The 15564-nt window shown below is 46.3% G+C and overlaps 1 protein-coding gene across 4 annotated transcripts in view; it reads left to right on the top strand.

The window, feature by feature from the left end:
- Positions 1–13972, top strand: part of Sort1 (sortilin 1) — an 80465-nt gene extending 66493 nt beyond the window's left edge. For 2 of the 4 annotated variants that reach the window (XM_027395493.2, XM_027395491.2), the window contains exons 14-21: positions 29–219; positions 2067–2256; positions 4073–4189; positions 6196–6304; positions 7789–7887; positions 8587–8693; positions 8934–9045; positions 9686–13972. In XM_027395493.2, coding sequence (XP_027251294.1) covers positions 29–219; positions 2067–2256; positions 4073–4189; positions 6196–6304; positions 7789–7887; positions 8587–8693; positions 8934–9045; positions 9686–9700 — 940 coding nt within the window. In that variant the 3' untranslated portion in view covers positions 9701–13972. The remainder of the gene's footprint in view (positions 1–28; positions 220–2066; positions 2257–4072; positions 4190–6195; positions 6305–7788; positions 7888–8586; positions 8694–8933; positions 9046–9685) is intronic. The other 2 variants (XM_027395495.2, XM_027395494.2) reach the window with 1 other exon arrangement.
- Positions 13973–15564: the final 1592 nt, after the last annotated feature.

Here is a 15564-nt window from a genome sequence, read left to right as displayed (position 1 = left end):
CATGATCCTTCTCTAACTCTGGTTTCAGGTTCTCCACAGATGAGGGCCAGTGCTGGCAAAGCTATGTGTTCACACAGGAGCCCATCTACTTCACTGGCCTGGCTTCAGAGCCTGGAGCCCGCTCTATGAACATCAGCATCTGGGGATTCACCGAGTCTTTCATAACCCGCCAGTGGGTCTCCTACACAGTCGATTTCAAAGATATCCTGGAACGGAACTGTGAGTGTCTCCTTCCGGATTTCCCAGTAGAAATTTGTAAACTCCTTTTTCCCAAATAACCCATTCAGAGGAATCTCTTGCAAGCAGGATAATCAATGCATATGCACATGAAAGGCGATTAGAGATGATCTGTGTGGGCATCCAGCAATGGAGTAGCAAAGCAGTTCACCGGCCTAGCTCTGTGCAAAAGAAATGCAAGGGGCATCTGTGTAACTTAAATTATTCTGTCATCTACGTTATAAAATAGAAGGATGGTAGAATTACCTCTAAATGTCCAAAAGATCATCTCAACTTGTAAGTGGTATGAAAGATTTCTAAGATACTTTGCTTTTCTTCTAAGTCTAACATCCCTAGCACGTCTCAGTTCAGACCAGCTGCATGTGGCAGGGGCTGCCATGTCGGACAGTGTAGCTTTGCACTGCACGAGTGATCTTTAGTACCTTTTGTGAGACATTCTTCTGGTTTGTAAGAATAGTGCATTATGTGTTTGTCTAAAATTAGTTTTGTGACATTGGGGAGGGGGATGCCCCTCTGTAGGCAGTTGCAGTGGGACTGTAGGAAGCAAGCTTTGGAGGGAGGACCGCTTCTTGAGCCTGTCCCTCAGAACACTGAAGGGAGGGAGTTTTACGTAGTTTTAGTTTGAATGTGAATCCTAGCTGAGGCTCTAGAATGAGCACTGGGCAAGTGCAAAGGACTTCAGGAAGGAAGTGTCCAGCGCATGGTACTCCCAAAGTGTCACAAACAAACCCAGTCATAGTGTCACAACGAGAAACATGTAGACTAAAAGAAAACACTGAAGGGAAGGTGCCTGTGTTTACGTGTTGGCATCATATGATCAAGGGCTTAAAGTTTGAGTTTAACAGACAAGTGCTCAGCCTAGACTCACCGGTCTCTAAGACATTTAAGTGTGATTTGAAACCTGAGGGCCCTTCTCCTCTAATGCAATAAAGAAGGCGGAAGGGGCTGGCTTGTGAGTCTATCCCGCAGCAGGGAATTCTACATTAGCTCTCAAGCTTAAGATCTTTAAAATATTGTTAGTCACCTGCTCCCTGTTGATCAAGTCCCAAAAGGTAAAAACGCTGGCAACATTCTTTAGGTTCCAACCTGTTGAGTATTTTCCTATGAGTAGATGATGTGGAATGCTAAAGCAGAAACAGATGTCTACAATTGGCATCAGAGAGCCACAGAACTCTAGAGAAAAGCCGGAAACAGACTGTTTTCCCTTCCGATTGAAGCCAATTATGTGTGGTCAGTCACACTGAGCCTGGGCCCTTGCCTCGTTAGCGTCTTATACTAAACAAAGGGCCCCAGGATGAGAAACATGACGGCCTGTCTCTGACAACTCCAGGGATGGAGTGCTCAGGCCCTCACAGCAGACAGCAGCCTCTTGGTTTGGAGAGGCTCTAGCGCTCCCTATACAGCCTCACTTGAAAACGAAGGTTGTGCCTGGCGTGGTGGTGCACTCCTTTAATCCCAGCACTTGGGAGGCAGAGGCAGGCCAATCTCTGTGAGTTCAAGGCCAGCCTGGTCTACAGAGTGAGTTCCAGGACAACCAGAGATACACAGAGAAACTCTGTCATGAAAAAACAAACAAAAAGAACAAAAAACCAAAACAAAGGTTGCTCCTAATCCCCACAGAGAAGGCATGATGGCTCTCCATCTTCTAGTCTTCTCTCTACTCTTCTTTTGCCATGAGGAAGTGCAACTGCTAATAGATTCTAGACTAAAGTGGCTTTGAATCCTGTATCTACACCTGTCCCCTCTTCCCTTTAGCCTGGCAGCTGCCTCTCTCTTATAGGTGGGCCTGTGCACTGTGCCGATGTCTGAACATTCTGTCTGTCCTTTAGGTGAAGAGGATGACTATACCACATGGCTGGCACACTCCACAGACCCTGGAGATTACAAAGATGGCTGCATTTTGGGCTATAAAGAACAGTTCCTACGGCTACGAAAGTCATCTGTCTGTCAGAATGGTCGAGACTATGTTGCGGCCAAACAGCCATCCTTCTGTCCCTGTTCCTTGGAGGACTTCCTCTGGTATCAGCACTCCTCAGACCCCTCAGTTAGCCTCTGTCCCACATGTGGGGAGGTGAAAGATAGTTGTTTTATCCAGCTAAAAACTACTGACATTCCCTTCCCCCACATTGAAAAACTCTTGTCTATTGTCTGCTAAAGGGAAGTGCAGAGAAAGGGAACCAGACATCACCAACGTTTAGACAGATCATTTTGTCATATTAGTCACTGGACACAGCCACGGGCCAACCTCAGAGATTCTGACCTAGACGTGGTGGGAAGGACAAATTATATAAGAAGAAAGACAGTCTTCACTGTAACTCAGTGGTATCATGTTTGCCTAGCTCGCATGAAGCCCCGAGTTCAATCCCGAGCATCTGATAAACTGTGTGTTGATTCATGCTATAGTCCTAGCACTTGGGAGATAGAGGCAGGAGGATCAAAAGTTCAAGGTCTCCCTCAGCTACTTAGTGAGTTCAACAACAGCCTGGGATACATGAGAACCCTGTCGAAAAAAACTTAAGTCTTTTTAAAAGGAAGAAGGGCTGGGCGGTGGTGGTGGCACACACCTTTAATCCCAGCACTTGGGAGGCAGGCAGACCTCTGTGATGAAAGGGTGGGTGGAAAAAGCAGAACCAAAGCCATGGGTGCTGTATAAAGGATCATCCTTGGAGAAAAGGCAGGGCCTTATTTCACGGCAGAGAACAGGAGGAGTTTGGACGAGAGTGCTACAAAGAGATGGATGGCAGGGAGCGGGGAGGCTGGGGAGCTGGAACAATGGCTTGAGTGCTTCCTGTACAAGCATGGGAACATGAATTCTGAGCCACAGCATGCGCATAAGAACAAGGCTTGGTGGCGTACATCTGTAACTTCAGTATTAGGCATGGGGCAGCACTCACCAGCCTGCCTGTCTAGTCAATTGGTGAGCTCCATGTTCAGTGAGAGTCCCTGTCTCAAATAAGGGGGAGAGAAATAGAGGACATCTGACATTGACCTCTGGTCTCCATATCCACGTGCATGGGCGTGGGCATATATGCATGTATATATACATGCAAGTTCATCCGCACATACACAGAGGATGGAGGGCAGGAAGGAGTGCTCTTATGGGAAACCTAGGACTATCTAGGAAGCTAAGAGGGGCAGAAGAGAAACTGTTAGAACACATATTCCTAAGAGCAACAGTTAACAAGTGACATGTGGAGGTGAAGGAAAGAATTAAGTGTCTCTGAATTTAGATCTGTTTCTTATGCCACTGTGGTCCCTGTTATCTTCGTTGTTACGGACTCTGCCCTAACTGTAAGTGGCACTCTGTCCCTTCCCTGGGCCTGGACTGTTGTAGGTCTCCTACCCTGGAGGATCTTGGCTGTTTGTAAGTCTGCCAGGCCTGGTCCATCTTTCCTCTTCAGTAAGCTTTCTCTGTGGTTTTTCCTAAGGGACTGTTTTTCTTTCCATGACTTTAGTAAATGCCCGGGACAGGTGACTTCTAAAGGGAAAGACTGTCCGAGGAAAGCTCTGATCAGGTTCTGCCATCGTGGGCCTGTGGTGAAGCAGCACTTGAGGACAGAAACATGGGGCAGAGCAAATTGATCCCCATGGCCAAAAAGTGACACAAGAGGGAGAAGCCAGGGACCCACCCTAGCACCACACTGGGGACCAAGTCTTAACACAGGCCTTTGGTGGGGACACTTATGAGCCACACCACAGCCTTCCCAACCTGTTCCTAGCAACTGTTCACACCTCAGTTGGAGCACCCATAACAGGAATGTCAACTTCCCACGTAACTATTGGTCATGTGCTGGCTTCCAGGCAACTTCAAAAGTGTCCTTGTTGATTCTTGCAGTGACTTTGGCTACTTCCGTCCAGAAAATGCCTCGGAGTGTGTGGAGCAGCCGGAACTGAAGGGGCATGAATTAGAGTTCTGTCTGTATGGCAAGGAAGAGCACTTGACGACAAACGGGTAAGATGGCCTCTCCATGGCAAGATCCCCACTGCTCCAAGAGCCAAAGCAGCTTATCTTGGCACAGTTCAGAACATTCATGAAAGAACTGTCTAGTAGACCTACTGTGATGACAACATAGTTTGTCATCTGCCATGTCCAACGGGCAGCCATTGGCCTCGTGGGGCTATTCACGCCAGTGCAGCTAAGGAACCGAGTTTTCCATTTTAATTAATTTCATATTCCAGCAGCCTCGACAGGAGAAGGCACAGCTCTAACGGAGCCTCAGCAGCTCTCTCCACTGATGGACTCCTCATTCTCTGCTAGCCCGTTTTTTTGTGCTACTTGTTAGTGAGCTTTCTCTGGGTCTCAGTTTTGGATGCAGTCTAAAGGACAGACAAGTTACTGACAGCAAGACACATAAATGCTGTGCCTTTGCTGGCCCTGAAATGACACAAGATATCCCCACAGACAGCGCCACTCCCCACCTCCAGCCCTGGGCCCATGGCCATTTTGCCTACCACATAGTATTTCAGTCAACAAAATAATGCATTTGCCAAACAGGTCTCCCTAATGAGGTGGCCAAACTTATAGAAACCTGAGAACCAGTTTTAAGTCTACAGTCCTAAGGATAGGGCTTAGTGACCCTTGTGGGATAAAGAATAGGATGAAACCTGATGGGGCAAGTGCATGTCTGTAACCCCAGTGCTCAGGCTACAGTGGTGGGAGGACACCTTAAGTTCAACACCAGTCTGCTTACACATCTAGCTCTAAGCTAGCCAGCCCTGCTTAGATAAATCCTGTCTGGAGAAAAAAAGAAGCAGGGAATGACTTACGTGGGCATGAATAAATGCGATGAGAGACAAGACACTCAGTGCTTTGCATGCCTGTAGCCAACCCTCATAGCTTCTGTTGGAACAGACACATGCTCAGAAATGGTGTTCCCATAGTCTGAGGTTGGAGGTTTGGGGTCCTTTAATGCCAAAGGTCACCCATTGAATTGTGGTGGATCATTCAAAAGGCCACTTACATAGTCACTTGGGTCGTGTTTTCAACAAAGGTGGCCATTGAAGCCCCTGAAAATTGCGGGGTGTGAAAATTGTGTACACTTTTTAATTCAGCACTTGGGAGGCAGAAGCAGGCCGATCTCTGTGGAGTCAGGCCAGCCTGGTCTACCTAGTGAGATCCAGGACAGCCAGGGGTACATAGCATGAGACCCTGCCTTAAAACAAAAGTCCCTGGAAATGAACACAGGCAACCATGACATCATGACCCATGCATCAGAAGTGCTACAGCTAAGCCAGTGAGAAACAGCCATGTGGCCTCCAAAACCGATGCTCCGTAAAGTTGGTTAAAATAGAGGCTAGCAGCAAGTAAAGCTGGAGGGTTTGTTCAGATTTCCTCAGTTTCCCAGAGATAAGAACAAGTTTTCAGTTCTTGTTTTCTGGCAAGAGGCAAAATACATCCTTATGTTCTGCTTTTAAAAAAAAAAAATCTCTTCTTACCATACTCCTCCTTCCCCTTTCTGTCTTCTCTTCTGAGACATTTTAGTGTGTGTGTTGTGTGTAATATGTGATGTATGTGTGGTGTGTGTTATGGGTGTGTGGCATGCATTGTGCAATGCTTCTTGCACATTAACTAATACAAACATTTGTTAGTTTATTATTTGGCATCTATGCTGCTCTGTAGAGACCCTCTTCAATGAAGTGAGTCTAGAGCTGAGTTTGCTGACAGGCCTCATTGCAGACAGCTGGCCTATACCTAGTACTGCTTCCCATTTGTCATTTTGGGTTCAAGCCCACCTCTATCGTAGCCATCACTGAAGACAGATTTTGGGAGACTTTCACAAACTTATTTCTTTGAGGCTCCATGTACCTCACAACCTGCTAGACAGAACGACTGCAACTCCTGCAAAGCAGGGGTCAGGTGCACCCCAGCCAAGAGGCCCTGGCCACTGACTCCATGCCTTCCCCCAGAAAGCAACACAAGCCACTGCCAGCCTCTGTGAACAATCTCCTGTCTTTCAGGTACCGGAAAATCCCAGGAGACAGATGCCAAGGGGGCATGAATCCAGCTCGAGAAGTAAAAGACTTGAAAAAGAAATGCACAAGCAATTTCTTGAACCCCAAGAAGCAGGTATGTTAAAAAAAACAGATCTAGTTTCTGGGTTCTGGCAGGAAAAATCAAAGTTATACTTTGGTACCAATATGGAATGGCCCTCAGTGCTTCTGCAGAACTTTGCACAGGAAGCTGTTAGGATGCAGGATCCATCACATACCCCAGTGACAAGGTCATCCTGCTGAGAGCTGGCATGTGTTTGGGGAAAATGGTACTATGTAAAGTTATAAACACCTTAAAAGCATGGAGTTGTAAAGTTTCTGAGGCCTAGAGTTTTTCAGAAAAAATATTAGGAGTTGTGCTCAGTGAGTGAAGGATACACATACTGAACTGTCACAATGTCCCTGCTGATACGTGCACTTAGATGTTAAAGTTTTTAAAATAAAAAGGTTAGGGCTGGGTACTATAGCTCGGTGGGTAGAGCATTTGCCTAGCATTCACGAAGCCCTGACTTCAGTCCCCAGCAGCAAATAGCAAACCATGATGATGTGTACCTGTAACCTCAACACTTGGGCACTCAGACCCAAGGGTCAGAAGTTCAAGGTTATCCATGGTTAGCCATACATAGCTAGTTTGAAGTCATCCTGGGCTACATGAGACACTATCTCCAAAACAAACAAATGGGGCTAGAGAGTTGGCTCAGCAGTCTACAATACATAATGCTCTTGCAGAAGACCCCAGATTGGTATCTAGCACCCATGTCGGCAGCTCATAGTTGCCTTTAACTCCAGCTCCAAGGGATCTGATGCCCTCTTCTGGATTCTGTAAGCACTGCACTCATACACTCACACACTCATACACACACACACAACTCACAAATAAAAATAAATATTTAAAAACCAAGTTGGATGGTGGTGGTGCTTGCCTTTAATTCTAGCACTCAGGAGGCAGAGGCAGGCAGGTCTCTGTAAGTTTGAGGCCAACCTGGTCTACAGAGTGAGTTCCAGGATAGCCAGGACTACACAGAGAAACCCTGCCCCCCAAAAGCAAAAAATAAGCCTCTAAAAAAATAACAAAAGAAAATACCATAAAGGACCATGGTCTGGAGATTTGCACACACAGAGGAGAGCCCTACCCAGTAGGTGGGGATTGTTGAGCTAAGACACGAGTGTGTGTCAAGTGAAAGGCTAAAGTGTAGTCATAACGGCCTGCTTCAGATCAAGTCCTAGGAAGTGTGGTACTGATGTGTCAGGTGGAGCCCTGGAGATAAGGTCACTAGGGAGGGTCACCTGGGAAAGCACATGGGCACAGTGTGACAGGGAGATAAGCTGAGGACCTGTTTCCCTAATCTGTAATATGACAGGCTGACCCTGACAATGGCAGCACCTCCTCCCCTGCTGTTCTACCAGGATGAGACCCTGACAGGGGGGGACTCTGAGACAATGAGGAGGGAAGAGTGTGTGGGTGTGTGTATTTGTCAGGGGGCAAGTCCCCCTTCTCTGCACCTCTGCCCTGGACTGCTGGTGGCTGTCCTCAGAGTGTTTGTGTGTGTGATTGCACAGGACTCCCGCCCACAGGGACACAGCTTGTCCCAGAATCCAGCTCCGCCTCCTCATGGATACACTGAAAACACACACTTCCTATCTCCTACCCAGAAGCAGGTAGGTTACACTCAAACAATGATATGATAAGGCTTATCTGTAAAAACATACCAAAAGTTAAGTAACAGAAATCTTGGTGTCACAGAATGGCCTTCCTGGAATAGCATTGACACACGTCTTCAAAGTTGATGGCCTAATTATAATTCATTCAGCCTCTATTCTCACAGCCTCCTTTCCTGTTCCACCTTTAATTTCCAGGAGTTGTAATCAAGGGACATGGAACAGTCACAGTGACCATAGCCATCTTCTAGGCATGTCCAACCCTTGGCCCCAGGGGTACATGCAGCCAAGAATAGCTGTAACCTAACTGAAATTGTAAACTTATTCAAAATGTGAATTCTTTATGCAATTTTGGGGGATAACTTAGTTGAGCAGTTCTCAAGCATGAAGTTTATAGATGACATCATGTTGCAATGTCAAAAGTTTGGACACCCCTGATTTGAAGCAGTTGCCAAGACTTCCACTGTAACATTGACATTGAAGACCCTGCATTATAGCTTCCAGGCGGTTGGAGTTCAGATTCCCTGTGCTGCTGTGCTAGCCTCCTGGTAACACTCAGACATTCAGCTGGGGGTGAAGAAGTATCTGAACTAAGTGCCTTGGACTGTCGGTTACTCAAAGAAACGAGCAGCCTCTTTGAATGAAGCTGTAGACTATGCATGCCTAACTGTGCCTCTGTTTATGTTTTAATTTATCAAGAATTCCAAGTCCAATTCTGTTCCTATTATCCTGGCCATCGTGGGATTGATGCTGGTCACAGTTGTAGCAGGAGTGCTCATTGTGAAGAAATATGTCTGTGGTGGAAGGTAAGGAATAAAGTAGGTCAGAGGTCCTGAATCCCAACCAAAAGGCCACTCCAGCCCAAGTGATCCTGTTCTCTTGGCTGAAACTAGGTAAAGTGATAACCCTCAAGATTCAAGTCCAAATCTTGTATCTTATTATATCTGCACGCTGTGCAGCCATGAGTGTGGAAATAGGAGGAAACCCCATACTATAAGAAATGCTCCCTGCTCAGCTCAGAAAACTAACCTCATTCTCCTCCCCAGGTTCCTGGTCCACCGATATTCTGTGCTACAGCAGCACGCAGAGGCCGATGGAGTGGATGCTTTGGACACAGCCTCCCATGCTAAAAGCGGCTATCATGATGATTCAGATGAGGTGAGAAGCTTTCTTCTTGGGGAATTATCAAGAAATTTCAGTCTTAAAAATTATTTTTTCAGGGCTGGAGAGATAACTCAGCAGTTAAGAACACTGGCTGCTCTTCCAGAGGACCTGGGTTCAATTCCCAGCACCCACATGGCAGCTCACAACTGTAACTTCTTTTCCAGGGAATCCAACACCCTCACAGACATATGTGCAAGCAAAACACCAATGTACATAAAATACAAATAAATTAAAGACAAATTATTTTTCTACTTGTGACCAAGACACTCTCTGGAAAAATGGCTCAAATGTTAAGAGCACTGGCTACTCTTCCAGACAACCCCGGTTCCATTCTCTGCAAATACGTGATGGCTCACAACTGTCTATAACTCTAGTCCAGGGTAGCCAATGCCCTCTTCGGGCCTCCAAAGGCACCAGGTGTGTCTTGGTACACAGACATACATTCAGGCAAAACACTCATACATAGAAAAAACTTTAAATAGATTTGTTTTTATTTTATAAGATACAACTGGGACCAAATTGTGCATAAACTAGAAGCCATGCCTTACCAGCTATAAGATCTGACAAGCCAAGTAAACGATTGCATTCAAAATGGGTTTTTTAAAATTTGTTAGTAACGTGTCTGTCTTTTCAGGACCTCCTGGAATAGCTCTTCAGAGAAGCTGGGGCTGAGCGTGGATGGAGCCACAGTACCTCCTACACTCCCAGCGGCTCTGACTTGGGAAAATAAATTTCCCATTGCGTCGGACCCAGCTCTGTTTCTGCTGCTTCCATCCAAGCCCAAAGGACCTACACTAAAGAATGCAGGGTGGGGGGTGGGGAACCCTAACTGATCTCACAGTTGACTCTGAGAAGAGGGGGGAAATTTTAAATTCTTTTAACTTTTTGTTTCAAGTTCTGTCTTTTGTAAACGTGTGGGCTTTAGGTTTCTGTTGGTTTGTTAAGGGAAATGAAATGGGATTCGAAGGGATTGCTTCACTGGCCCCACTCTTTTGTGTTCTGTGTGGTGCCCACCCCAGGGCATCTGCCAACTCCACCATCAACTCAACTCTCATGTCATACCTGGTGCTGTCCCTGAGCTCTGCTGGCCATGGGAGGCAGCCTCAGAGAAGGAAACAGAGGGTGCAGTGACTGGCAGCGCCTGGCCAGCTTCTCCCCATCTGTGGACAGCCCTGTTCAAAGAATACTGCGCACCAACCAGCCCTGCTGTCTTCCTGGCCCCGCCCCACCCGACCCCACCCCACCCCACTCCCAACCATGACTATAGACCACGATGATTTTTCTGTTCCCATTTAATTAGGCAATACCTTGTTAATTGCCTTTTGGCGACTAACTTAACCAAGTGCTTCCAAGACATTATTAAATCAGGAAAACTTACAGGGCAATATTCTAACTTGTGGCAAGAAGGAGGGAGCAACAGAGAATTGACTAGATCTAACTCCTATTAAATAAGATGAAACTGACTAGCTAGGCGTGGTGGCGCACGCCTTTAATCCCAGCACTTGGGAAGCAGAGACAGGCCTATCTCTGTACATTTGAGGCCAGCCTGGTCTACAAAGCAAGTTTCAGGACATCCAGAGCTACACAGAGAAATCCTGTCTTGAAAACAAAAACATGAAACTGGCTGCTTCTGAGCTCTTTCAAGCTGTGCTCTGTGTGACCAACAATGGACCTGCTCAAGGACAGGATGCAGGCTTCGCCATGCCTTTCTTAGAGTTCATGCACAGTGCAGCCCCAGGATGGACAGTCATAGCCTTCCGTTTTCCCTAGCACCATTGTAAAGGGTCAGTGTTGAACTTCCACCATGACGGCTTATTGCTTCCTCCTGCGTTGCTACTGTTCATAGAACCAGAACAAGGGATGTTTTCAGATTGATGAACTTTTTAAAAATCAAAGTTATATTACCAGACCATCCTTCTCACCCTTCCCATAGTTTCACTGATTAATTTGCTGGCCAGAGACCTTTGGCTAACCCCACTGAAGGCATGCTTCTAGGTGATGTGATGCCATGTGTGGTAAAATCATTTTCATGTTTTAAGGGTATTTTCTATCCGATATTTTTCCAAATTAAATAAGTTATAGAATATGATCGTTGGATTTGGGGTGGCCATCTGGTAATGGAAAGCTGTAACAATTCCTTTTAATGCAGCTTGACTGTTAGCCACACTGGGCAATGGTGTGGTAGGCCTTTGGTCTCCCTATCCCAGCTTCGCTCATCACAGTTCCTCCCAATAATTACTATTGGGGCATTCTTGAGTAGATGCCATTTTGCTGCTACTTCATTTTGTGGTTAGAAAGTCAGTAAAAAGTAAATGTGCCAAACTAACTTTTGTCAGAATGCCTGAGCAGATGGCTCACTCCTCCCCAGAATGAAGAGCAGCAGGAGAGAGGGAGCAAGCGGATAGGGTGTCCTAGAGATGCTGAATTGCAGCTAAATGAGTCAGGGAACGTCTGTTAGAAAATGAAGTTAGGACCGTTTATGTGAGGAGAATTAATATTTATTAGAGCCAGAATGTATGGTTTTGTATGACTAAAATTTACAATAATTCCAAAGATATACCAGCTCATAATTTACCAGAGTTTCTGTCCACCCTCACCTCCTGCCAAGGGGGAAAGACCTACTTCCAACACATGCCGTCCCTCCCAGCACATCCCCGGGCTGACGTAGGGGGACACGCCAATGTATGGCGATGTTCACTAGTTTTGAGATGGAGTTAACACTGACTGCTTCTGCCTCTGCTTGTATCTGGGATTTCTGTAGAACTTGTCAGTTTTCGGCTCACTTCATTTGGATTCTGTCTTGAGCTGTCCACTGTTCTTGCCAGAGAGCACAGGAGCCAAAATTGAGTCAGTCACCCGGGGTCTTCAGAACTCTGAGACATGGTTTTGCAGGAAGGTAGTTGCTAGGTTCTTTCAGAGTGTTATTTTGGCCCCTTTTGTTTTCTCTTTAGGAAACAACATTTTATTCCCTGTGTCATGGCTGAAATAAAAAGCTGTGGCACTCCAGTGCGCCCCTCTCCATTGGTGGATAGTCACCAGTGGGAACACAGGAAGTGAGTCTCCACGGATATGTCTTCCTCTCTACCCTCTCACTTCTATCCCTAGAAAGCAGACTCTGTAGGCTCTTTCAGAATCAGTTACACTCACAAATATGCAACCCCAGCCAGAGGTTTAAGATTTTTAAGATCTTTATAGCTTTAAAAAAAAAAAAATTTCTGGTTTGGTTTATCCTGCTCAGCCTTGGAGCCTCATCATCATTGGTGAGTGTGCCAGCATCATCACTGGTGAGCATACCATTATTCTCAGCATTGTGGTGGCAGAGAGGATTGATTCGAGACTTGAGCAGTAGTATTTAGCATTGTTAGGTAGCTCAGCCACATATACCAGAAAGTCCACAGTGGCCTGAGTTTTAAATCCAAGGCATCCTTTTTGCTTGAGACCCTAGGGCCTTGGACTTTTCCCTGAGACCAGAGGCCAGGGCTGGATGTGCGTATGCTGTGAATTGAACAGACATTGCTCAGCGGAGCAGAGGCCTTTGGAGAGATGGCAGCGTTGTCAGTCTGGGCAACTGAGCCTTGGAACCCAATGCCTCTGAAGCAGCAGACCTGTGCTCTTGGGCTTACCTCTAGTGTCCTGCCTGCCCACGCTAGCCTTTCCACTCTGGCAGTGTTGTATTAGGGACCAGCTCAGCTCCTTTGTTGGCCAGGCCTATAAACCATGGCTGGATACACTATACTGAACCATCCCTTCCTCAGGGTACCAGGAAAGAGAGAGAAGCCCAAGGGCCATTCCACCAAGCCTCACAATGAGAGGGCTGGCATGGCATTTCTCATATTGTTCTACAAGTAAACCTATAGGTAGAGAGTCTTAATTTCCTCTGAAGAACCCTGCCTCTATGCATACTGGCAAAGGCTTCATCCACTTGTCGGCACAGCCCTCTCAAATCCACACTCATCAGGGATGCACAAAGATTGCTAAAATAGGATGGGGTGCAGCTTCTCAATTTTCTATCACCTTCCTCCCAGAGGGAAAAGTAATGTGAACTTAAATGTCTTTTGGAACAAAACCAAAGTTTAAGATTTGCCATATGATTTAGTGACAGGGACGCCCAGAGTTGGCAAGCAGGTACCAGGCTGTCTGTCCTGTCGGCCTGTGCTTTGCCAGGTGCAGGTTGCTGTGGAGTCACTGAAGCCACAGGTGCAGGTTGATTCTTGGTTCCATGCATCGTAACAGTAAGAATTGGAGCACTAACTTGAAACTGTCTTCAAGGACTTGCTGCGTGCACTTTTCACACTAGTACATTCTTCTGCATCTGTTTATATGGAGTAACACAAGCTAATCTGTACCTGTGTGTGTGTGTGTGTGTGTGTGTGTGTGTGTGTGTGTGTACGTATATACATGTATAAACTGTATAGTGTACATGTTAATGATTTATCAGTATGGGCCCAGTTTTAGTGCAGTTCTCACCCTCCATATGCCCTCGCTGTGGTCTGGTGACTTCCTGTCCCCTGGAGGTTCTGCCACTTCTTGGTGTTCTGAGCCTCCAGGGATGAGGGTTTGGGCTGCATTCTCCTTATCCTCATGCACAGAAATGCTCAGGGTCCCCACGTGCCTGTTGTCTTCCCCTGTTGTCCTTTGTTCCTTTTCTGAGCATGTGGCCCCTCCCCCGGCTGTGAGGGGCAGCTGCCTTCCTGGGAAAGTGTAAAGCAGGATCATGACCACCACTGCATGTGCACTGAAAACTCCAGATTTCTGCCCACTTGGGACAGAACATTGCATGTGAGGTGGGATTATCAAGTTTCAAAAGACCTGTGTCAATTATACAGCAAAGCCAGACCCCATATGAAATCCCACAAAATGGAAATAAAACGCAAAAATTTCTTTAACATTGTGTAAATAAATCTGGATGTGTTTAACTTTGTACTGGTAATTTTCTGTATATTTACAATATTTGGGTTAGCAATAAAACAGCCTGGACTTTGGTACCTAACTTACTAAGATGAGTAAGCTACGGTTTCTTAGTAAGAGTTTTTCTAGCTTTCTACCTTCAAAACTTCAGCAACCAGAGAAGCATCTGATAGATGCTTCTCTCTTGAAGCTAGCTTGTGCACTTGTAGCTTGAAGGGTGGTGGATAATTGAAATTACTTGCAAGCGAACAGGTTGCTTGCCCATTTTCTAGCTTTCTTGTCCTTGTGTTAATCTTTAGCCTCCCACGCTGTGGTGTGTGTAGGATTGTCCCCCTTGTCACTTCCTGGAAGCCCAACAGCCCACCACACACTTTCTCCAGTGTCTGTTTCTACACTTCTGGACATAACAGCATATGGTTACACTCCCAAATTGTGTGTTCCCTGGGGTGGCTTTGTCAAGTGCACACTAGAAGGTCAGCTTGCTCCTCTCACAGTCCCTCAGAGTCTCAGCATTCTCATTTCCAAGCATTGCCTAAAAGGGCCTCTTGCCTACTTTACCATAGGGTAGCATTTTGAGCCAATATTTCCATTCACTGCTCCCACATCAGTTCTAAGACTGCACCAGAAAGCCCAGGCTGCCCTAAAATTGATGGTAATCCTCACACCTCTACCTCCAGGGTGCTGGGATTACAACTGAGAGCCACTGTGCCCAGCTCTGAATTGGACCTTCTGATGGGCAGACCAGAGTAGTCTCTATTTTTAAATTTGATTTTTATACATTCTTTACATACGAGGGACAAAAAAAAAAAAAGCTGAAGTTACTTTTTCCATAGAAACATGGCTAAATATGGAATAAAAAGTCCCCCCCCCCCACAAGCAGGAGAGATCAGTCATAACATACCTGCCATACAAACACAGGACTTGAGTTCAATCCTCAAGCCATTTAACAATCTCAGGCACAGACAGGAAGATTCCTGGAGCTCACTGACCAAACAGCCCAGCCTGATCAGTGGGCACCAGGTCACAGCAGGAGATCTTCTCTCAACAAACAATATGGAGCCAATGAGATGGCTAAGTGGGTAATGATGCTTGCCACCAAGCCTGGCAAACCTGAGTTCAACCCTGGTGACTCAAAAGATGGAGGGAGAGAATTGCTCCCAAAAGTGGTCCTCTGACCTTCAAGTGTGGATGCAGTATGTAGATGGCTCAGCAGTTAAGAGTGCTGACTACTCTCTCCAAAGACCTGGGTCTGGTTCTGAGCACCTATGTGGCAACTCACTTAGTCCCAGAAGATCTGACACCCTCTTTCTGGCCTTGAGAGGTACCAGGAATGCACACAATGCAAAGACATACATGCAAAAACACTGATACACATAAAAATAAAGGGAAAGATTTAAATAGATACAAGATTGCTGGCCCCTGAGTTAGGAAAAGGGGATCCGATAGGAAACCAAATAATTTGGATGGAAGGCACATGCATAGCAGGATGGCTGATGAGCCTGGAAACCAGCACTGGCTGTGGGCTGGCCATGACCCTGCATTTTTATTGTATCCCAGGCACAGTCCTGGCATCAGCCTCTTGTTACACAGACCTGAGGTTCAGAG

The sequence above is a fragment of the Cricetulus griseus genome (assembly GCF_003668045.3).
Source record: "Cricetulus griseus strain 17A/GY chromosome 1 unlocalized genomic scaffold, alternate assembly CriGri-PICRH-1.0 chr1_0, whole genome shotgun sequence".
NCBI classification, from domain to species: Eukaryota; Metazoa; Chordata; class Mammalia; order Rodentia; family Cricetidae; genus Cricetulus; species Cricetulus griseus.
This window is presented reverse-complemented; position numbering and strand designations above follow the sequence as displayed.